The following is a 24,761-nucleotide window of genomic DNA, read 5'->3' as shown; positions in this document are numbered from 1 at the left end:
GGATATGTTACTATTGAGAAATGGGAAGTTGACAATTAGAAAGTTGAATTCATCCCGTTTTAATAGATTTTGATTTAAATTTAGAACAAAAAGGACACGGGTTGTGTTGTTATTGTTATATTTGTAAAAAAAAATGCCATTTTACACATCGTTTTTGACAAAATTGATATGAGCCAAGGCATTATCCAAAATAATATTTTACACTGTCATATTAACATCTGTGTAATATGCAATTTATAGCATTAAACCTTTTGGGCAAATGCTTGGCCCATATCTAACCTCACTACACAATATTTCTGCAATTTTCTAGTTTCGACTAAAATCAAGAATTTTGAAGCCTCATTGCAGAATATATAAGACAATATTCATAATCATTAATGATGTCAGACAAATGTCTTCTGAATATATGAAGGATCTTATTTGGTAAATATATAATTTTTGAATTCAAAGGGCCAAAAAATATTCTTATCATACATTCTCTCTTTATAAAAAAATTAAACTAAGATCACATCCGGTTTTTTATTGGCTTCGTGTTGCATAGACTTTAGTTCCTATGTAGTATTTGTTTTTGGTCGGTTTTATATTTTGCAATGGCGTTGTCAGTTTCTCTTTGATTCTTTACTGTACCCTTGTTTTATTCCACCTCTTTATTTTTCTCTCAGACGTCACAAAGCTGGCCTTTAGGATATTCCATACATGTACTTTTTGAATGTTTAGCTCCTTACGTATAAATACAGTTATATATTCTTGGTTTTCACAGAGGTTCGGACATTCATGATAAAAGTTAATCCAGAAAAACGCATCAAACGCATCAAATTCGTAAATTTTTATTTCAATTTGATTGATACACTTTGATTCACACGACACGAAATAACTAAGAAAAATGTGGTTTTGCTAAAAAAAAACTAAAAAAGAGAAAAGGGAAAAGAATACTAAGATAAATAAGAGTAGATTGAGCATGTTCTAATCAAATTTTCCAAATACGAAAATCACGCTTCCCATATTTAAGGATGTTCTGCCTGCTAACATCTAAAGCATTTTTTAAAATCCATACACCCCCTTGGTCAAATATTCAAAATTAATTATTTTTTTGTTTGTTTGCAGGTATTCGATCCATATCTAGATTAGTTCTAGATCTGATCACTAAAAATGATGAAAAGACACCAGTTGTTTTTTGTCAGTTGGATGTATTGACAAAGACGGACGAGGAGGTAACGTGGATGGAATCTGCAAGGTATAATGTATAGACAATAATGTAATGGTACGAGTGATGTTCAAAATATATGTAATCTTATACAAATTAAACAGTTCAGGCTAGATTTGACAATATTTTTTGGACTTATGTTTGATTTTCTATGTATCTTTTATTATTCTGAGTATCGCGGGAATAGGATAAGGGATGAATACTTATAAAATCAAATAACAATACCACTTTAGAAATGTGGTGTGTCCAAAGCAGCTTTCTGGATTTACATTCATCTGTTCCACCTGAAACATTTGTGTGAAACACTCATAACCAAAAATTTAAAACCAAAGGATGGAGCAAGGGAGCAAGGGAGTTGGAACTATAGTTTCCAAATAATTTTCAAATCAATGAACTAAACATTTAATAAATGGAATTTATAAATCATGGCAGTGCAGAAACACTGACCACTTAGCCTATGATACCATTCGGAACCTACGATCAGCATTGCTGTTAACTCTGTGCTAGTAAATGATAAAAACATTCAAATTTAAGTTATTCAAAGCGTTACCGAAGCGTTATCTGAATTATAGTTCATCATAAAAGCTCAAAGACAAACATTTTTAAGCTCAGGGTTATTTAAATACTTGAACAGCTATATGACCAAACAATAGCATATATATATATTATCAAAACGCATCTTCACCTGCGTAATTTGGAACCTTAGTTGCCTTTTAATTCTTAAATTTACCAACAAAAAATTTAAGAAATATTTGTAACAACTAAAGAACCACCTTTGTAATAACGATACGTAACATTGGTGTATGAACTCTTACATCGCATCAAGAAGCAAGATAATGTTCATTACATTGAAACATGTATCATTTGCTGTGTTCAAACGCATTTGCTATTACACAAACGTACGCATCATGAAAGTAACACACTACCACCTAAATATTGATTTCTTAATGAATTGCAATTAGTTAAAATCTGAAAATAAATTACCATTTAAGATGGGTTAAGTATGAAGAGGATGTTGAAGAGAATGGGAAACGTTGGTCAAAACCACACGTCTCCTCTGTAACATTACACTATCTTCTTGAGTTAAAGACACAGATGTCAACAGGAGCAATAATACTTGAGGCTCATGTTAGAAGTATGCCTGAATTAGCTGGTAAGTGCATCTCAGTCTTAGACCGACTATTTCAATTATTGTCTTAAAATATATCTACGTTTAAATTCCACATCGCCCTTGTAATTTAGATACTGTTTATCACGAGAGGTGGTGATGCAATTGTATATTTCTGATTTCAGAGTTACACAATTGGTTCAATGATTGTTCTGCAGTTAATCCGACCTAAAATGTAAAAACAAGATGCCTTACTAACGAGCAATGCATTCTACACTTTAAATAAAATAAAGCACATACCTTTCCTACATACAATTTACCATCATATTTGACATGTAAATATCATTTTTTATGTTTACAGAACTGATCACTGAAGAGCTAGCAAAAATAAGAACCATGACGAAAAACACTAAAAATTCAATAAGATCCACATTGTTAACACGCCACGAGCATGAGCAGAAACGTAAACACAGAGCTACGAAGATGAAATCAAGCATAATAACACATTGCAAGATGCCTAAAAGTAAGTCAAATCGCCTATCCACTTTTGAAATCAATATAGGGTCCTGTCTAATACATTTTATAAAAAGTACCACAAACTAAATTTTGGTATACGTCAAAAATTATTATGCGTCATAATTATGTTGTACATGATGAATTAGGTTTATACAAACGCTTTATATTATTCAAGTGTAAAATTTTTTTTAGCTGGAGGCTAAAAAAAGCCCGTTTCGCTCACCTTAGTCTATATGCATATTCAACAAAGGACACTCTCCACCATTGTAGACGAGAATAGAATTAATGACAAAAATCTCTCGTTTTTTTTTTATCTTATATTGCTGATCATTGAAAAGTTTCTCTCTATCTTATTTAGCTTTTGCTCCAAACACAAAAGAGGGTAAAAAAAATTCCTAATTTAAGGGCAATAACTCCTATAAAGAGTAACAGTCTACTAATTATATCGGCAAAATTTGACTTGTAAGTAGGTCTTGTCTTGCTTATCATTTTGATTATTTAAGTTTCTATCTATCTATTATAATTTTTATCATATAAGGCAAAACGCCAAAAAATAGTAAAAATCGTCATTTAAGGGCAATAACTCCAATAAAGTTTCTTCGGACAATTTTTACCATTTATCTTAAATGTAGATCTTGTCTTGCTGATCATTTTTGTTAATTTAAGTTTCTTTCTATCTATTATAATTTTTAAGATATAAGACAAAAACGCAAAACAAATTTGAACAAATCGTCATCAAAGGACAATAACTCTAATAAGGAGTCAATTGACGATTTCAACCATAAAACTTATTTGTAGAACTTGTCTTTCTGATCATTTTTGCAATTTAAAGTTTCTCTCTATCTATTATAGTTTTCAAGATAATCGACAAAAATAAAAAAAAAGTGGTAAAACTTGTCATTTAAGTGCAATAACTCCTACAGGAAATCGTCTGACAGTTTTGACGCATATGGACAATTGGTAGAGCTCAACATTCTAAACAATTTTATTCTTTCAGATTTCCTCTATTTATAACGGTTATCAGAATAATAGACTTGCATTTTACCCCATATGTTCTATTTCTAGCCACGTCGGCCATCTTTGTTAGCAGGCGGGGTCATCGGACACACTTTTTAAACTAAATAACCTATTTTTTTTGTGGCCAAGTTTGATTCTATTTGGCCCAGTAGTTTCAGAGGAGACGATTTTTGGAAAAGATCACAAAAATTTACGAAAAATTGTTAAAAATTGACTTTAAAGGGCAATAACTCCTTAAGGAATCAATTGACAATTTTGGTCATGTTGACTTATTTGAAGATCTTACTTTGCTGAATATGATAGCTGTTTACAGTTTATATCTATCTATAAAATATTCAAGATGATAACTAAAAACTGTAAAATTTCCTTGAAATTACTAATTCAGGGGCAGCAACCCAACAACGGGTTGTCTGATTCGTCTGAAAATTGCAGGGCAGATAGATCTAAACCTGATGAACATTTTTACTTAGTCAGATTTGCTCTCAATGCCGGACGTCGGGCACTTTTTAAAACTAGATACTCCAATGATGATTGTTGCCAAATTTGGTTAACTTGGACCCAGTAGTTTCAGAGGAGAAGATTTTTATAAAAGTTAACGACGGACGACGACGGACGACGGACGCCAAGTGATGAGAAAAGCTCACTTGGCCCTTTTGGCCAGGTGAGCTAAAAATACAGTTGTTATTGTTTACTTTAGTAATTTTAACCCTTTGATCTTGCCGGAGGTTTTGCAGCAAATATAAAAATATAAAAGATGTGGTATGATTGCCAACGAGACAACTCTCCACAAGAGACCAAATGACACAAATATACAGTAAAAGAAAAGGAAAATTAAAGCATTTCAGTTGAAACAAGATTATATTATTTTATTCAATTATTGATCAATTTCGTTAATTATAAATGAAAAGTTTTTTTATATAAATTATTTGGAAACGTTTTTCCTGTTTTAAGATTCAAGTATCTAGTTATTTTTTTTGGACCAGAGATGAATTGTGATTTTTACATCTGACATTGTACTCAGTTTTAATTGAAAATTTATGATTTAAGTTATTTTTAGGAAAACTAAGGGTGTCAATACACTTAGCAAAAACGTAGTTTTGACTTTTCTATCTTTGACGTATACCCAAAATCTTCTCTAATTCACACCATACTTAAATTATCTTATTGTACACTTTCGGAAGATTAACTTTTAATTTCATAATGATAGCCATCAGTGATACAGAATTCGCTAGAATAAGAGCTCAACATGAAGATGACTTACTTAGTGATAAGCAAGAGACGTCTCCCTTGGTGAAAGTGAGTATTTGTTTATAAATGATTTATACTATCAATTACGGTTTCATGCTTTTTTTATTCTCTTTTGAAAAAAAAAAAGAAATAAGGATGTATCATTTTATTTTAAATTAAGGAATATATCTCCCTCAGGCAAAACTCTAATTCCTTGTCTGGATTTTGGCTATTCTTGTCTTAGATAGCGGGTATTCAAATATTTTGGCCTCGAGCATCACTGAATTTACATAAATTGTCAAAATACGTATCTGTTGCATTACAATTGATACCGTTTATGTTATAATCATTTCAATGTGCATCTGCCTTTCATTGTAGATCGACTGGTTGTTTTACTTTGGCTTTGGTCGACGTCATTTTCAGAATCATCCATACGGATTAATGGAATAAAGATCAGGATTTACTTATTCTTATGGTCGAGAATTTCTCTATTGGATAGTAGGAAACGTTGCAAATTTGATCGTTTCCGAATGATTTAATGATCATAAAACTTGTAAATTATGTCCAAAGCGCTTTTCTGTATTAATCTTCACCAGGAACGATCAAGTCTAAACTTTCAAAAGCCAAGGATGTATAAATAATTGTCGGGCTCTGTTACCAATTTTACATTAAAATAATAGCAAAAAACTATATAAATTCAATTTTGCCTGAGGGAGTTAGAGCCTTAGTTTCTTATAATTTCTAATTTTTTCAGCGCGAAATTTTAGAAAAAAATGTTATTAAGTATGTCAGTTGCAAAGCACTGACTACTTGGCTAATGATATCATTGGGACTAAAGGTTCACAAGCATCGATATGGACCAAGTGAAAGAAAACTAAAATATCATTTTATGAATGTAATGCGTCCGAAGCGTTTTATGGACATACGCGGGCCTGTTGTACTACAATATGAGCCTGGTATCTCTCGTGAGTTTTTACTTTAATTTGAAACGCTAAAATCCAGCAATTTGAAAGACCGGAATGATAACTTCCTTACAAAAATATACTTAAAAAAAGCAAATGCACTAAAGGTCAACTTAGCTTAAGGGACTTGGAACCTTAGTTTCTTACATTTTTTTTAATTTATTAACGAAAAATTTAATGTATGTTATAAATAATTTCAAAGCACGATGGCTTTCATGGACATGAAATCATTGATAACCATAGTTACAGATTAGTTTACCAATCAGCATGTTTGTCAATAGAGTTCAGAACTTTCCAAAATTATTGGTATCAGACCGATGAATAGTGTTCTGTTAAAATTTTATTTAAGTTTAGAATTCTAATGAAATTACTTATATTTATATATTTCAAGTCAAATTTATGTTTTTCGCGGCACCTCTCCGATCAAAATTGCATACCTTTCGATAAAAAATCATCAAATTATTAAAGTATACATCTGACATAAATAACTGCCGATCATTCGTTAAAATGAAATTCTATAATATATTTAATATCAAAATGATTAACAGATTACGTAGGCGGGTATTGCTCATTCGGTTTCATATTTTGAACGATTACTGTTGACCATTAAAAAACATTTCATTTCCAAAATGAGTTCCTCCTTGAAACAGAACTCTACAAACTCCCAGTGTTTTTGGTAAACAGGTAAATGTTTTAGATATTATGGCTACAGGCAAGCATCTGTTGATCTGTCCGCACTTTCTTCTGAAATGTTCTACTTATATTATTAACATAGTTGCTGGCTGCATAAGAATAGTACATTGGTTCAAATCATATTTATTGTTTGTGGGATTTAAAATAGGTAAGATTGAAAATTTCTGTTGTTTCTAATAAATCATAGCGACTGCAGTAACAAGCAGTTTAATCCAAATCTTGCTAAGGTTAGCTATTGCTTCTGGTAAAATCTTTGTGTTTCGTTATCTTCATAGCATTAACAGTAAATTTACCAGGGTTAAATTTTGTACGCGAGACGCGCATTTCGACTAACAAAAAAACTCATCAGTGACGCTCGAATAAAAAAAAGTTGAAAAGGTCAAATAAAGTACGCAGAAAGGGTTATTTTCATGTTTTATTCGTAAATAAAAAATGACTTTCTATAATTGATAGTAAGATTCTTTCATATATATGACCAACTTATAGATAACGGATAATGAAGGATCATCTAGAAGTCAACATATTGCCGTCAAAATGAACAGCAGCCCACTCCCAATGGAGAATAAAGCAAAACAAAATAAATAGGGGTTGTTTAAATATAAAAAAAAATAATTATTAACATGTGTAGATAACAAATTATCGACAGAAGTACCGGTAATAAAATTGTTTTTTCTGACTTCAAAATTTAACTATTCATTTGTACCAATTTGTTAAACCAGTAACCATCGTACTATATGATATATCTTTACCTACATTTGTAATAACTGATCAAAACACCATTTTTTTCTGCAGTTTAATACACCGTTTATGAAAAAGATTCCTGAAGGAGCAGAAGTTGCTAATGTCTGGGTTGGTGAATTGGATGATTTGAAAAAACCAGTCACAGCATTCATTCGATTGATTGAACCCAGATTTATTGGTGACTTATCACAAGTGGCTTTACCTACCAGGTTCATTTTCCTTCATCTTACTCCGAAATCTGAACCAAACTATGCATTTGAAATAGGAAGAGCAATTTCCAATATGATGGTCGACGAGGTGAGATATGCAGGACAATTTTTTTTCTCAAAGCTTGCTATGTATTGTTTTTTTTTTTCTTTCGCTTGTTTGGTTTTTTTTTTGACACGGTTTTCTTTCGACTTATAGGCTTAGAATATTACCTTGGTATCCTCCGCCTTTTTTCCTAAAAGCAGTTAGTGAAAAATGTATTATTAATTCATTTATAGACATTTTTTTGTTTAATTAAAGTTTCAAGACGAAATATAACAAACAGTACTTAACGTCTTTTCAAATTTGATAGCTTTTAATTATATACTGCCTAAATGAGAATCTTAACATTTACAGATATTCAGTGAAGTTGCATACAAAGCAAAATCACGGGATGACATTATGCATGGATTCGACGAATTTTTAGACCAGCTAACAGTACTTCCACCAGGCCAATGGGACCCTGATGTACGCTTAGACCCACCAACCACAGCACCTTCTCAGGTTGTTGAAGCTTATTCTTACTTCTATAGAGTCAACAAAATTAAACAAAATTACGTACCAAAGGAAATTATTTATTCATACAATTTTTTTTTATATTTTTGTTGTATTGTATCCACAGAAAGGTTTTGATTTGGAATTTTTATTAAAGCATTTATTTCATTCATTTGATAATTTGTATGACAAACATTAATGCTTGATTTACATGTTAGTAAAAATATAGGATTTTATACGTAAACAAATCAGTCACCAATGATGACAACCCACATATAAAAAACCTATTTAAAAGTCGATATAAACTCTGCAACAATAAGTATGTATACCACATAACAAGCATCGAATCACCGGAATTGTAGACAAGATGTGAATGAATTTAGCAGAGGCTACCAATGATATGCCTTCAACATCAAATTCTTTAAAGAACTCAACATCAGAGATATAAATGATGACAACTGCTTTACATAATAAAATGCACACAAACATTTCTAAAAGGAAATGAAGTATACACATCATTGAGACAGGAAAAAACCACAAAAACAGACGTCAACATCCATAGACAGATGGTTAGCCTTTTTATTGATCACTGAAGATATATATGATTTATTAGTAAAGGGAGTGTTTACAGTTTGTAGTTATTGATACATCTAGTTATTGGAGCCAAAGAGGCAATTCATATGATTGTTTTCTCGTTTCATTCATACTTTAAGATTTTTTTTAATCGAATAAAACTTGATCGAAGTTGCATTAAGCAATCATGTTAAATGAAAAATTGAAAATGCCAAAAATCTGCAATAGTATTGTACGGTTCAAATTGTTCTTGATATATCAACCTTATTTCTACAGGAAAGACGAAATTTTTTCTCGACCAAATCCAAGTCTGAAGAAAAGGATCATGAACAAAATGACGATACACTTGTTCGGACCGGAAGGTATGTAGATATATTCATATGTATCGTTTTTAAGCTTACAGTGGCTGATTTATGTGGTAAATATAATCTATTTGTTATGGTAAAAGCAAGCGTAATTATTGACCAAACTAAGAAAACATTATCAATTAGTATGTCCTGGAGAATGGCAATGCCCGGATAACGCAACGAGAATTTGAACTGCTCTGTAAATTTGGACTATTCCGCTCACAAATTGTGATTAAAAAGATTTTCAAGTGGTTCGTTTAATAGTAGAGGATTTCAGAGAATTTCATCTATATCATTTCAAACATAGTTTATTAGGAACGTACATTGTACCTAGAACAGTTCTAGTGTTATTAAGTGAAACCGTTCTTAAACTGATAATGACAGTTCTTTGAAATGTTTATTCTGACAGTTCTAAAGTTAGACTAGAACTGATTCCAACTGCAGTTGCTACTTTAGAAATTTCATTGCAATATTTACCACATTCTCTCTTCGTTCTGAAAGTTTTGCTTATGAGGCATTTAGTATTATGCCTTTATTCACCGACACTTTCAGACGAAACTTGGTTGTAACAGTCTTCATGTAATTCCCTTTTCAATTTTCATTTGGCAAACCAATCGAGTAAACAGTGTGTTCGCTTTACAATTTAAAGAACAACAGATGTAAAATTAACAGAAAAATAAATAACAATCATCGAAAATCCGGAATTTGGCAGCAATACCTACAAATTGATGTTTCATGATTTCAATCCTGTTAAACTTGGCATTTACCAACAAAATCATTTTTCACAACACATTCATTGAAATTCGGAACGATCATGTAATAACTAAAAAGTTTTAATCACCCTCACCAATTACCGTTGACGACTCTAATCGCCCTCTGTTTGTACTATCATATCGGTTAAGTCCTCTGATTTTTGTTGTGATCGATCGTTGCTTTCTTGTTTTTCATTAATACATTTGTCAATTCATAATTTATATGTAATACGGTTTTTTTTGGCATACAATCCGTTGAATAAAGGTAATGTGTCCTAAAAATCTAATTTTAACAGTCGTATTATTTTTTTGACGAGCATAAAAAATAAATTTTCTTTTTTGTAGATTGTTTGGAGGTCTTATAAAAGATGTTAAACGAAAAATTCCTTTTTACATCAGCGACTTTAAGGATGGTTTACACATACAGTGTATTGGTTCTATACTTTTCATGTATCTAGCTACACTGGCACCTAACATTACATTTGGAGCTTTTCTGGGTCAGGAAACAGACCAGCACATGGTAAGTTTTCAGTAAAGCAAAATATTCATCCCAAAAAAATCTTGTGGATCACAATACTTTTTACAGCGACATTCGTTGAAGGAGTGAGATTCTAGATGCGAAATACGATTTTGAAATAACTTGGGTGGTACATGTATAATCATTAATTCAATTTCTTCGTTGTTGCATTTGTTGTAGTAAATAAAGATATAAATTCATTGCAATTTTTTTACACTAATGGTTTGATAACAGTCAAATTAACCTGAATTTTATAATGGATTGACAGTATGATAAAAGGAATATGCATCAAATGTTTAACATTTTTTAATTTCTTTTATTTCCCTTTTACAATTTTCTGAATGATATTTTCGTTGACAAAGGCATTGCAGAATTTTTTTTCACAAAAGGATTCGAATTATTCTTTTATTTTAATGCAACTTCAGTTTCCGTCATTGTTTAAAAATTAACATTTAAAAATGATATAATATACAAAATTAATGTTATGTTATTTTTGGCTCAACATTTATGATATCAAAATATCTAAATATATCATTCTTTAGCATTGATTTCCAAATAATTCATTTTCAACTTCAAACGTTCATTGTCTATATTTTGATGTATTAAGATATCGTGCAATCAATAGAATTCGATCTCATAAAGTATGTAAAAGTACAAAAGCGATAGTTTAAGACGAAGATGAATACTAACAAACAAAGTATTACACAGACATTTACAGGAAATTAGGGATATACATCATTGAGACAGGAAAGAAAGAAAAAAAGAAGATAAATGTGAATAATAAAGAACTGACAGCACTTAAAGGTAAATCATATTCAATACGATCTTTGAAATAAATAACGGATGACACAATAAATGTAATCCAGTACGGTTAACTTGTTCTGCCCGGCATGCGTAATATCTATAGTCATCAGTAGTCATGTCTATAATTTTGAAGTACACTGCAGCAGATACAATAAAAAGTTTATACACAAAAAATTCCCTTTTGTGTTTTATTTACAGGGAACAATGGAATGTCTTTTAGCCGTTGCATTTGTTAATCTGGCGTTTGCATTGTTTGGTGGACAGCCACTTATCATAATGGGTAGTACTGGTCCTGTTTTAGTACTTGAGATAATAATCTATAACATGTGTAGGTATGTATAATAACAGTTCGACAGCCAGTAAGTACTCGAAACTAGCAAACATATTTTACAAAAAAATCAAGATCTAAATGAGTAGTTATCAACGTTGAATCAGTAAGAGAATAGACAGACACGACGACCACCAAATAAAGAATCAAAAACAAATATTAACTCAAACAATATTTATATTTTTTAGTAACACAAGCTCTAGACTGGTTCTCTGTCCTTTATCTATTTGGATCTGACTTGACAACAAGGGTGTCTCAGATATGTTGCAAGGGAGGGAACCAGCCTACACAAGCTCCACTTAACACATATTGCAGTCTAATCCACGTGTTTTGAAGAACAAAAGATTTCAATTTTTGAAAAGCAAAACAATTTATAAATAAAACCTTTCTTGTTATGGAAATTGTACATAATTGGACTAATTGACAAAACAAACATTTCTTCAGCTTTCGATTCTAATCGTTTATGATAAGAAATAATGTTTATTCTTATTTTATTTTTAGGGACAACACATGGGATTTTATGTCATTTAGATGTATGATAGGTCTGTGGTTAGCCCTATTTTTTTACTGATCATTATTGCGTTTGACTTGAGTGCATTAGTTCGTTATATAACGAGATTTACCGAAGAAAGTTTTGCTTGCTTAATAGCTATTATTTTCATAGTCGAATCAATTAAAAAGATAGTATCAATAGCTGACACACATATATATAATACACATCCAGACATACCATTAGACTATTCATGCACCTGTGTTCCTAATAATCAGACTGAGAATATCACTACTATGCTAACTTCTTATTTGAATTTAAATTCAACGATGAATTCAACTATCAACTGGAATAGTATAAAGAAGGAGGATTGTGTTGATCTAGGAGGCGTCTTGGAAGGTTCCGGTTGTGAAACACCAATTTATCATGACAATGTGTTTTTCTTATCTATCATACTTGGTATTGGAACTTTTGCAATTGCGTGGTGGTTGGTTATGATGAAGAAAAGTCGATTCTTCCCGACAATAGTAAGTTTAAAGTCATTGCTTTTCTAACTGAATCACTTTTCTTCATAAGTGTATTCCTAAAAAATGACCTATATACAGATTAAATTGGAACTTCAGAAAATGTTAAGTAAGATAATTGTTTTTTTTAACTTAAAAACTCAATTCTTATCTTTATTTCTGAGAAATCACAATGATGTACGATGAATTCAATCATGGTATATTGAGATAGAAAATTCTACAAAATATATTATTATACAGCATGAACCAATTTGTTAAAATCTATAAGTAGGGTTTGGTCATTCGTTAACAATTTGAAACTACAAATCCTTTTAGCCTTACTGATTCAAGTATTTTATATGAGCTATTTCATCAGTTACAGCTTGCAGTCGTCCGACGTAATTTGTTTTGTGTTTATTTTTTTTATTCAAATTTTCTGACGATGTTAAGAACAGAGTGTGTTGTTAACCTTCTCTTTCCGCTATACAAAATCCTGTTCACAGTGTATGCACTTAATAGCCATTGCAATTTTGTTTATAGGTTCGACAGACCATAGGAGACTTTGCAGTCTTCATCGCCATTTGTTTAATGGTATTATTTGATGCAAGATTAGGAGTACCAACTCCGAAGCTAATAGTTCCAGATAAAATTCAGGTTTGGTTAAGACGTTATCCATTACATTAAGACTATAATGTACGCATCGCAGAAGATGCATACCCTGTCTAAGTACCTGGTCTTGCTACATTGGAGTTCAAGCGATTCCCTTCGTTACTGTGTGTTACCTTGATTTGTCTTTATACTCGATTAAGTATTTGGACATTGGTAAACTATTGATGCTTATATCTATATTTAAAAAATCAACGTTAAATGTTCTACTTTTTGGTTGATGCCAATTCTTTTATTTCCTTTTTTATCAGTAAATTGCACTTCTTTCCAAGATTTTCACAGATTGATATAGTTAGTTTGATTGTTAAATGTATTGTAGCCTTCAGACCCTACAAGGCCATGGTTTATCAGTCCGTTCAGCTCTGGTAATCCCTGGTGGACAATGATACTTGCATCTCTACCAGCGGTTGTAGCTGTAATTCTGATTTTTATGGATCAACAAATTACAGCTGTTATCATAAACAGAAAGGAAAATCAGTTAAAGGTTAAATTTCTTAGTTTATTAAAATTATACGGATATAAATGTGGACTTTTTAAATGCATTTTACTCATCGTAAATTTGTTATTTTTTATTCACTTTTAACACTATTAGTGAAAATGTTTTGTGAAGAAACTCATGATGGATAACAGGATTAAAAAAAGACTCATCAGTGAATCTTGAATCCAAAATGTTAGAAAGGCCAAATAAAGTACTAATTTGAAGATCATTGAGGACCTAACATTCCGAAAAGTTTTGCAAAATACAGCTAAAGTTATATATTCCTGTGGTAGAAAATCCTTAGTATTTTGAAAAAAAAGTTTTATTAACAGTAAATTTAAGATTATGACCATATCAATGATAACTTATGACACAAAAGTGCTGACTACTGAGCTGGTGATACGAAATTGTATAGTGATTTCTTAAAACAAAAACGTTAACGATCGATTTCTGTCCGCATAACTCGTGTTTATGAAATAACATCAGAGGCAATCGATCCAAAAATACAAAACATTCGAAAGTAGAAAAACGAACGGGTTTAAAACAGAAATACTAAAAGAGGGCGTTCGACCGTCTTTTATTTGTTATGTTAAGTTCGACTGTGGTTTAAACGCTTTGTTCGAGTTTTTTTTAATTACTTTAAATGATTAGCTATGATTTAGTTTATATAAATTGTATACAAATTTTGAATTTCAAATATTTTGGCCTAGAACATCACTGAAGAGACAAGAGACATACATTGTCGAAAAGCGCATCTGGTGCAGTAAAATTGGTACCGTTTATGTTATTATAGAAAAACCCAACGAACAGACTTAGCAGGGATCGAACTATTTCTTTGTCTTAAAAAAATGGGTCTCTTAAAAGTAATTGATTAAATTGATACCGTCATATACAAACTATATTGTGTTTCACATGTAAAAAATAAATGGATATTTGAGGTAAAATTTAGCGTAGTAGCAAACAAACAAGATGTTTTTTTAGATATATGTCTTTCTGAATGGTTATGCGCATATGGTTTATGGCGTTTGCTATCAATTTAGTTCTATGTTTTCCCATTTTTCAAATAACTTTAGGGTAATCTGAACAACCCTTATACTACAGTCTAACAGACTAACATATATTTTTCCGTCTGGCTTGGGTTCTTTAATTTACCAAAAATCAATTAAAAAAATATAAACGGTAAGAATGGACCTTTCTTCTCTTTTACAGAAAGGTTGTGGCTACCATTTAGATTTGACAGTAGCAACGATCTGTATTGTGGTGTGTTCTTTTTTCGGTCTTCCTTGGTATGTTGCTGCCACAGTTCGATCAATGTCACATGTTAACAGTCTCAAAATGGAATCTAAATGTACTGCCCCCGGTGAGAAACCAGTCTTCCTTGGATGCAGGTGTGTACAAATAAATGAAATAAAATGAATCAAGAATTAGGGTCAAACATAATAAATATCATCTTCTTAATATTCATGACATATCCAGAAAAAAATATCAATAGATATCTATTCCTAAAAACACAAGAAACATGTTGTAAGTGTTCTTTTTTCGCGCGTATTATTTTCATTAACTTGATATAACCGATGAATTCACTTTTATTTATTGTCGCATTATTTCTGATAACAATATTAACATAATGGTCTTTATCGTGTAAATGAGCTTCATTTTAAAACGGGTGTAACCTTTAGGGCTTATTGTTATTGTTTTTGTTTTCAACTTCGTTTGTTATTCATTTTGGATTTGACAGTCAAAATATTACAACGCCAGTTAGAAATATTTCATTAAGCATTTAAAGTTTCTCAAAGTCTTAGGTGCTTTATAATATAAAACAAGGTTCCTATTGCAAAATGATAATATTTATTCAATCCTTAGAAAGTGGTCCGTAAGATAAAGGTATTGTTCCATTAGGTTGTTTTTACACAAAAAATGCGTATCTAATTCGATTGGCCTGGATTATTTTTTTGACGTGTAATCCTTTGTAGTACTAATTTCTACTTGTGTTTAAACGTTTTCGGGTTTCAATTGAATATATCTAGGGTAAACGTAACTGTAGAGTTAAAAATACGGGCAATATTAATTCAAGGCTTTTATACGCACGTATACACTTCAGTTGTATTCGGGTGTATTTGTTTTCCGCAAAAAGATACATACCGCGAATTACATGAAAATACATACACCTCGAAAAAGTGTACATTGGTTCATTTATATGTTTCGGAATTTAGTGTGACGTCCATTTTCGCTGAACTAGTATAAATTAGTTTTCGGTGGCCAGCTAAAGCCGGCCTCAAGGTGCTAGATTTTCTCGCTGTGTTGAAGACCCATTGGTGGCATTGGGCTGTTTTCTGCTCTTTGATCGGGTTATTGTCTCTTTGACAAATCCCCCGTTTCCATTCCCAATTTAACTAATACATTAATTTAGAATAAGTAATGTGTTACCTTTCTTGTAACAATGTTTGATAGTGCGTAAAGCATACAGCGTTAACAAAAACAGTATCCAATATTTTGTCAAAAAAATATACATTCTTTTAGGGAACAGCGTCTTACTCCTCTGATTATTGCAATCTTGAACGGATGCTCTGTATTTATGACTAAAATGTTACAGGTATGTGATACAGTTATACTTAATTTGTTTACATAAAATTAAAGCAAAAATTTAGTACACATTGTATTTATAAAGAAGATATTTTCGTAAACGTCAATTAGCCAGGAACCCAATAATACATTGATACTATACATGACATTGACCACGTACAGTCTTCAACAAGGGATATGTTTCTTTTCTTTACGTTAGGCTCTTGATCGCTTGTCATCTAGACCATACTGATTTGTACAATATAGTGCATTTTATTCATTGATTATTAAAAAAAGTTTCAAAGAATGAATATGTGAACTTTAAATTAGATATAATTTTGTTTTGTGATGTTGTCACATCTTCAATTTGCTTTACTGATTTCCCTTACATCTTCATTTTTTAGATGTTTTAAACTGTAAAAATAATTCAATTCGTTTATATTTTAAAATAAAACTAATACATTCGTATTCGAAAAGGATAACAACAACTACAAAAAAGAAAAAAAAAGCAAAAACAAAAAAAAACATAACAAAACAAAACAAAACAAAACAAATATACACTAAGGGTTGAAATTCCTTAAGTCAATACCATAACCTATTTAATTGTTGTAAACGGAAAAATTATTAATTGCACACAAAAAAATGAAATCCTGCATTTCTCTCTTTTTTTAATGAGTATAAAAATTAATGAAAAAGTAAATACCAAATGATAGCATAAGACATAATTTCTTTGTAATCACTGTTTGATAAAGGCAGGAATTGTGTTGAGTGTCTTATGCACTTCCTGTTTCAGCTTGTGCCCATGCCTGTTTTATATGGTGTATTTTTGTACATGGGAGTATCAGCTTTCCGAGGAATGCAGGTATGCACTTTAATAAAAACTATATTGCATATTGAAAAAAACATATAATCTATTTTACAACATATCACAACATACACACAGTAATAACACGCTATATTCTTTAACTGAAAATGGTAGAATAAGTTTCAGAGAGAGAAAACAAAATCGAACAAATCATCAACCTCATAGAGCACATTCACAGAAATTATTCAATTCGGGGTTATAGGGAACATAGATATTTTCATTACTTCATCAATTTTATATTGCCGTCACGAGATGGTCAATCGGAAAATATATCAGTCTGAGTTGGTTGTTTTATTCGTAAAACCTTACGTGGTTCCTTCAATTTACATTGTACCTTAAATATTTTTTTGTGAAACATCATGACAAAAGTGGTTCAGTTTCAGTTTTTTTTTTTTACATCAGTCCGGTGCTTTAATCGACGTTCCAAGTGCTAAGATTAAGGTTTTACCTTCAAAGTTTTACGAACGCCATTTAGATTTGGTTGATCGTTATGGCATACCGTATAGCGGATTATTTTCGTGGGTGTAAAATTTCGCGATTTTATTAAATAAGGTATACCAAATAATTTGGCGGTTATTATTTTGGCGGATTCAAAACTTTTATCAATATCATTGCATGTGCAATTTTAAATTGGCGGAATTTATTTTGGCGATTTTGTTCTATCCGCGAAAATAAGCGAAAATATACAACCCGCGAAAAAAACCCCGCTATACGGTATCTGAGTCACAGATTACCAACATTCTGTTCCTATTGTCCTAATCACAATCCCGTCTTCTTATCCCCGATGGTCACCGAATGAAACTAATCACTACTACGGTTACCACTATTTGAGCATGTTAAGCAGGATCTGCTTACCCTTCTTAACACCTTAGATCTTATATCGATTTAAGAGCTTTGTATGTTCCGCCATTGTTTTTTATAGTTGTCTTGTAGTTGGTACTTACCCCTCTAAAACTTACAGGGTTGCACTAAAATATATGAAAAAATCTATTCAACAGTTTAAAGACCGTTTCTTGATAATGTTTATGCCAGCCAAATACCAACCAGACAGAATGTATCTTCGCCATGTGAGGATCAATCGAATTCACCTGTTCACATTTTTCCAAATTTTATGTTTGGGAATACTATGGGCCATTAAAGCTATAAAAACGATTTCTATCGTTTTCCCTGTTATGGTACTTGGTACATGTTTTGTAAGAAAGGGAATGGAAAGAATCTTTACAATGAATGAATTAAAATGGCTCGACGACCAGAATTTAGAGGACAAGATGATGAAACAGGAAGATGCTGGTGAATTGATTGTTGAAGATGATGATAAAGATGACGTAAGATATTTTGCAATTATTAGTCGCATCGGCTTATGATTTTGTTGGCATAAGTCTTTTCAGATAATTAGTCAATGAAATTGACACAACAATCATTTTTATTATATTTTTTCCGATTTTAGGTTTGGGTTGCTTACCCAAATTTGTCAAGATAACGGAACTATAAACAACTGTCGTACAAGAGGGAGGTTTAGCTAGCTAGAAAACCAGGTTTAATCCACCATTTTCTTCAGAAAATGCCTGTACCAAGTCAGGAAAATGGCAGTTGTTTTTCATTTGTTCTATTGATTGATAGCGTTTAATATTTTCCATTTTTATGGACTCCTTTTTGAATTTTTCTTGGAGTTCAGTATATTTGTTTTACTTTTTTAAATGTATAAAAATGCCAGAAAACAGTGTTAACAGTTATAAAAAAATATGTCATTCTGTAAGTCTGAAATTTTCGCGAGGGGTTTATATTCGATTATTTCGGGATTGATATAAAATCGCGAAAACATTTACTCGCGTAAAAATTGTTTTTAAGAAAGAAAGATAAGAATCATGTACAAGTAAAACGTGATAATAAAATGTGCGAAAAGGTTTTGCACTAGAAATCGCAAAATTTAAACTTTGCCAAAAATAACCACTTAACAGTATTACCCTAATATTCAATAACTGAATACGAAGATATGTTCAGTAAATTTTAGAGCTCTTGGGTACTCATTGACAGACAGATCTAAGATACACTTAAGGAATGGTAACCCCAAACAGAAATATCAAATATGAAAGGAATGTGTTGCCTTAGTAAATTTTTGTTTGTGTTATTATAACAAAAGAGTTGTATCGTTATCGTAGTGATCGCCAATCTGTTCGTCTGTCAAATTCTGTAATCCTTAACTGCATTAAATGGAAACATAAACGTACATAGTAAAATAGTCTAAACTTTTTCGAACTTAATTTATGAAAACTAGTTTTTCTCTAGGTTTATCCGAATAAAAAAAATCATATTTTTCAAATTTTGCTTTCTTTTTCAGTTTTCTTACAAAAAATACTTATTCTTCACAATTTTTAAATCTGTTTGCTATATATTTTCCCTTTTAATAAAATATATCTCACTAACTTTTGTTTATTTATATGACCTTGAAATCGCATATATAATATACAAGTTTAATGTCAGAAATATCAACTTGTATCAGGTTTAGAAATTTGGGAATGGTACGGTTTACTGAGCCCGTCAACAAGTTCTATTCAAATACAAAACAAAACGATAATAAGACATTGATCTAATATATTGTTTTTAAAATACAGCTTTAAAGGGCTACAATAATTTCCATATACGTGTTAATCATAATTATAAATTATTTACTTCCTTAAATTAGCCCCTGATTGTGAAGAAAATTGAAATGAAAATAGCATTAAGTTACTACAATATTTAGGAATAAAGACAACACTATTTGTTTATGGTACGGCTTCAGCACAATAATTCCGTCAACACCCTTGCTCACACTGCGCTATGGGTTCAGGCTTATCCGACTGGTTTCACTCTCATGTGTTTCTTTTTGTATTTTGACTGATGATATTTGAATGACTTTGATAATCTATCTTGAAATGAACATAACAGTTAAAAATTAGATGCGTCTGAATCGTTTTCTGGAGTGAATTTTAAGTTTTATGCACCTCATCATGATCGTTTGACCGATTTGGAATATCTAAGTCACATATTACAATGAATATGTTCCAACTGTCGTTGCAACAGTCCTGTACTCTTTTCCTAAATTGTGGCATCGCCGAATGAGACTTTTCACTGAATTTGTACTTCCAATAAGCAACATGAATGTTCCTACATGTGGAGCATGGACTGCTTACCTTGGTTAATAAGTTTGGTTCGTGTTGATCAGGCTTTAGTTTTTTATGCTGTGTTTTGAAGAGTATTGTTTGTCTTTTCATCATTTTTCTTCCTTTGTAATTGTATTGTCGGTTTTTCTATGAATTTTGATTATCCCTTTGATGTTTTCTGTCTAATATTGAACTTCATAAGGAACGCTCATAAACAAAACTTTGAAAACAGAAGGTGTATAACCACTTCAATACATTTGGAGCTATATTACCAAATGCATATCCAGATCCATTAAAGGTCAAACATCCACCAGCGATAAAACAAGGATAGATAGTTTAAAGCACCGTTGATCAAAGTTTCTTTAATAGTTTATATAATGCTTTTCTAAATCGTACTTAAACGAAATATATAACAGGTACGTGACAAAAAATATACTATATTCTTTTGAAGATATCTTTGCTATATCTATCTATCTGTTTTAAATATAAGAATGAAAATTTGGTGGATATTAAATTCAAATATCTAGTAACTATCAATGATGTTGAATCTAAATAAATGAATTCATCTATAATACAGGATGTTGTTGATGAAGGTCCAATAGAATTTTTAAAGCAGAGCAAATGCAGAAAAATTAACTCAACCGTAAGTAGAACTAAAATAAACATCAGGAATATTTGAATATTATTAAGAGCCATTTTGCACTAGAAAAGGTGGATACATATTTATATTATAGATATCGTATCTAATTTTTCCATATTATTATTGATATTAATATCAGTAACACTCTCTTGGAGTATGATCATGTCATAAGATCTATTATCATTATCTACTAAAACACCTAAGTTAATAGTGTCTTTTGAATTGTTTTAACTATACGGTACCACATCTTCTTAATTTTATATACGAAAGATAAAGATTATTCTTCAGAAGAACATAGAACTTGTTTATTGGGATTCACATTTATGTTCGTCTCTCTCTCTCTCTCTTTTTATATTTACTTTTTAAGCTAGACACAATTTCATTGCAGGGTAATATTTCATGGTATCTTAAACATGACACAAAATCAACTGGTCTATCTAAGGAGGATATTTTAAAAGATTGTCCAGTAGAATTTTTAAGGAACTATAGAAGGCAATCAACTGTAAGTTATGACGTTGTTTATTCTATAGTAAGGATATACAACTTTGGAATTTGTGAAAGAGGTGCGAAAGATACTTGTACCAAAAGGACTTTCAAGCTCATTAGTCGAAAAAAAAGTCGACAAGGTCTTTGCAAACACGAAAAACGATCAAAAGACAAACAACATTAACAAAACACATCATAGAAAACCACAGACTGAGCAACACGAAATCCACCAAATACAAAAAATTCTGAGCCTAGCCATCAAATGCACAGGTATTCCTCATTTGATTTGAGACTTTTGTATATTATTACTCTTCTCTTTTTGGTATTTCAATTTCCATACTTTTAAACATTTTTTTCTAACACCACTGGAGAAATGTTTATTTTATATGTACAGACATATAATAATAACTATGGTAACTTGTTTTATTAATGGATCAATGATAGTCACGAAATGTGTGCAATATGATTGCTTATATGTATGAATGACGATAGTTCAAAATATCACTGTAATATTTTGTATAAAATGGAAAGAAGTATATTAGATTCAAATGACCGTACCAAATTTGATGGCATTAACTGTTCAGTTTATACAGTAAATGATTAATTCAATTATTGTCAAAATATAAAGGTTTACATTCATTTACAAATTGTAAATGTATTCTCCTGCAGGGAAATTTGTACTGGCATCTCAACGATAATACAACAACACACAGAATAAATAGAAAAATAGATTTCAAAATAGACGAGGACAGTATAATATAATACAAGAGTGATAAGGATGCTTGTTTTTGGTATGTACGATTCTTATTTGTTGAAACCATTGACACGTGACACACACCTCCTGCTCTCATATAGCTGCGTCATTAGTACTTTTTGTAATAAACTTAAACAAGTTCTCAACTAAGTCAAATATGAGCTGTAGGAATGAGAATAACAATGTGAGATACATCAACGAAAAAACAGGGCATCCGTGAAAATCAAAATTGAGGATATCAGCGTCTGGTTGTTAGAGTTGATTATTGAATTATGGTATGGATAATGGAAGATACGAAAAGATTCAGTATAAGATGGCGAAATTAAATTTATTGATATCTGAATAAATGGCATTTAATCACAAAGTTTTTAAGGAACATTAAGACTTTTTTTTAAAGACAGTAAAACATACATAAGTTTTTTTTTGGTAAAATGTCTTGTTTGGTAATAGTTTTCATGAAATATTCAAACTTAAATTTTAGAATATCACCTTCGTAAGAAAATACATTATCAATTGTAATAAAATTTCTAATTAGAAAGCACAAATTTACTAAAGAAAATTGAATAAGTAAGTACTTCAATTATGTGGAAACGAATTCTTCACAGTGTTATAAAAACAGTCACTTGCATAGTTTGCAGGGGATATAATGATATGCCTCTCATTTTAATAAAAAAAATATTAACATGACTAATAAGGATAAAAGTAATACTTGAAATAAAGGATGTCATTAATTATGTTGCCTTTCTATGATATGGCTTTTCATTTATTTCAGATGTGACGGTTGTAGACGCCTAAATCATGTACCAGGAGATTGCGTATAATTCTTCATTGTAATTTCCATTGTGTTGCTGTCAAAGGAATTTTTTTTTTTAAATCGCATTAAATAAAGAATATTTTATAACCATGTAAATACAATGTATCATGCAATATGTTTTAACATATATTTAGATGGAAAGGATACGTATGGGGTGTCAAAAGACCATATGCTTAGATCTTTTCATTAAACGATGATTACACATAAATTCAAAATCATAAAATTTGCAGAAATTCTAATTCAATATGCCTTCAAGAACTTTACGTTAAACAGTTAATCGTTATTACAATTTCTGGTCTTTTTTTAATATTCAAGTATGTCTCCATTTAAAAAAGGAAAACCGAAATTCAACATTGATTTTAAAAACATATTCTTGTTCTTGAATTTCATTGAAACAAAATTGTTTGTTTATAATAAAGTCGGAAATGAAATGGTTGTCCAAAAAAAATTAATGCATGCACTATCCCCTTCACTCCCCCTCCCCTTCCAAGGACAAATACTTGGTGTTCGATGAATACCGTTCTTCTGATTTCGATTACTTCTAAAGTATTAAAGAAATAGAAAAACACAGGTTACGGCATCTTTACAATAGGTAAATTAAGGATTCAAAGGTTCAGGTTACTTTAGCAAAACATGACTACTGTATTGTTAGCTTGTATGTCTTCCCATATTGTTTTTTCCTGCACATACCATTAAATTCCACAAGATCCTGCTATTATGAATTAATAAATGCCACTGTTTTTGGGTTCGTCCACTCATTTCTGGAAGACTTCGGCAAGTGAAGGATTTGTGTGATTATTGCTTTTGTCTAAATGGGATTTAATAAGGCTACTATTACATTTTTGTGATTATTCCTATTAACATTCACGTTCTAAATATCTAGTTTTGTGTAAATTAACCCACACAAGTCCTGCATTAAATATCAACTGCATTTAAGCATAGTGTTGTAAGGGAATATTGTAGGTTAACAACTAATAAATTGGATTCATTCTGATTACGTTTCATGATTCTTATTACAGTTAAACTGATCGTCATTTTCTTTGGATTAAAAAACGCAATATCTTAAAAACTAAATAAAGTACGGTTTAATATATTATATCAAATGTTTCAAATTTTTCTTCCATTTAGTTAAATAACTGTCATTAAATATTTGCTTGTATTGAAATTGTAGAAGACAGGCGTAAGATACCAAAGTGATATTCAAACTCATCAGCCAAAAAAAGGACTTGACAATACCATGGTGGGAAAAAAAAGAACAAAATTCCGATTGTGAGCCGTCGTGTTACTCCTATAGATTACGCTAAGTTATATCAATTGATTAGGCGGCTTAAACTACTGGATGGTAATTGACTCTTATCTAACCCTAAGCCATCACCAAATTCCTTAGCCATCGGTCATGTTAATAATCTAACCATAAAACTCGACCGAATGTGAAAGGTTTTTACGAATTGGACAGGCATGAGTGTTACCAGTATAAACAACGCAGACATTGAAAAATCATTAGCATAAACAACAATACTAAAAAGTAAAGCAACAGCATTCTTGATTTAATGTGCGAAACTGATGATAACCGTAAAATGAACGGATACATCGATGGGTTGTAATTAGGTTGTGATTTTCACTTACCGGTAAATTAACGTGATATGAAAATATGTTCTTTTCAAGATTTTCAAAAAAAAATCTTAAATTGATAGATTTGATAAAATTTTACATACGAAGAAAAAAGAATATGTTTTTGTTTCCGATCATGATCCAATTTAGGGCATGCACTTTAAACCTGACATCAACAACAACTTTTCAATAGATTTTAATATGTAAATAACATGAAATTAA

General features: G+C 30.9%; 1 protein-coding gene across 1 annotated transcript in view; it reads left to right on the top strand.

The window, feature by feature from the left end:
* LOC127703214 (electroneutral sodium bicarbonate exchanger 1-like) overlaps window positions 1–23,957 on the top strand; it is a 33,241-nt gene extending 9,284 nt beyond the window's left edge. Inside the window, 21 exon segments of the mRNA XM_052207739.1 lie at window positions 1,105–1,234; window positions 2,197–2,357; window positions 2,674–2,835; window positions 5,053–5,141; window positions 7,520–7,765; window positions 8,072–8,218; window positions 9,059–9,144; window positions 10,227–10,401; window positions 11,401–11,534; window positions 12,032–12,089; window positions 12,092–12,547; window positions 13,064–13,177; window positions 13,509–13,673; window positions 14,877–15,055; window positions 16,188–16,260; window positions 17,023–17,091; window positions 18,093–18,419; window positions 20,812–20,877; window positions 21,263–21,376; window positions 22,030–22,151; window positions 22,887–23,957. Of these exon segments, the coding sequence (XP_052063699.1) occupies window positions 1,105–1,234; window positions 2,197–2,357; window positions 2,674–2,835; window positions 5,053–5,141; window positions 7,520–7,765; window positions 8,072–8,218; window positions 9,059–9,144; window positions 10,227–10,401; window positions 11,401–11,534; window positions 12,032–12,089; window positions 12,092–12,547; window positions 13,064–13,177; window positions 13,509–13,673; window positions 14,877–15,055; window positions 16,188–16,260; window positions 17,023–17,091; window positions 18,093–18,419; window positions 20,812–20,877; window positions 21,263–21,376; window positions 22,030–22,122 (3,044 nt within the window). The 3' untranslated portion in view covers window positions 22,123–22,151; window positions 22,887–23,957.
* Window positions 23,958–24,761: the final 804 nt, after the last annotated feature.

Source organism: Mytilus californianus, unplaced genomic scaffold (assembly GCF_021869535.1).
Source record: "Mytilus californianus isolate M0D057914Y unplaced genomic scaffold, xbMytCali1.0.p SCAF_5, whole genome shotgun sequence".
Lineage (NCBI taxonomy): Eukaryota > Metazoa > Mollusca > Bivalvia > Mytilida > Mytilidae > Mytilus > Mytilus californianus.
Note: the sequence above shows the minus strand (reverse complement) of the source record. Positions and strands in the feature narration are given on the sequence as shown.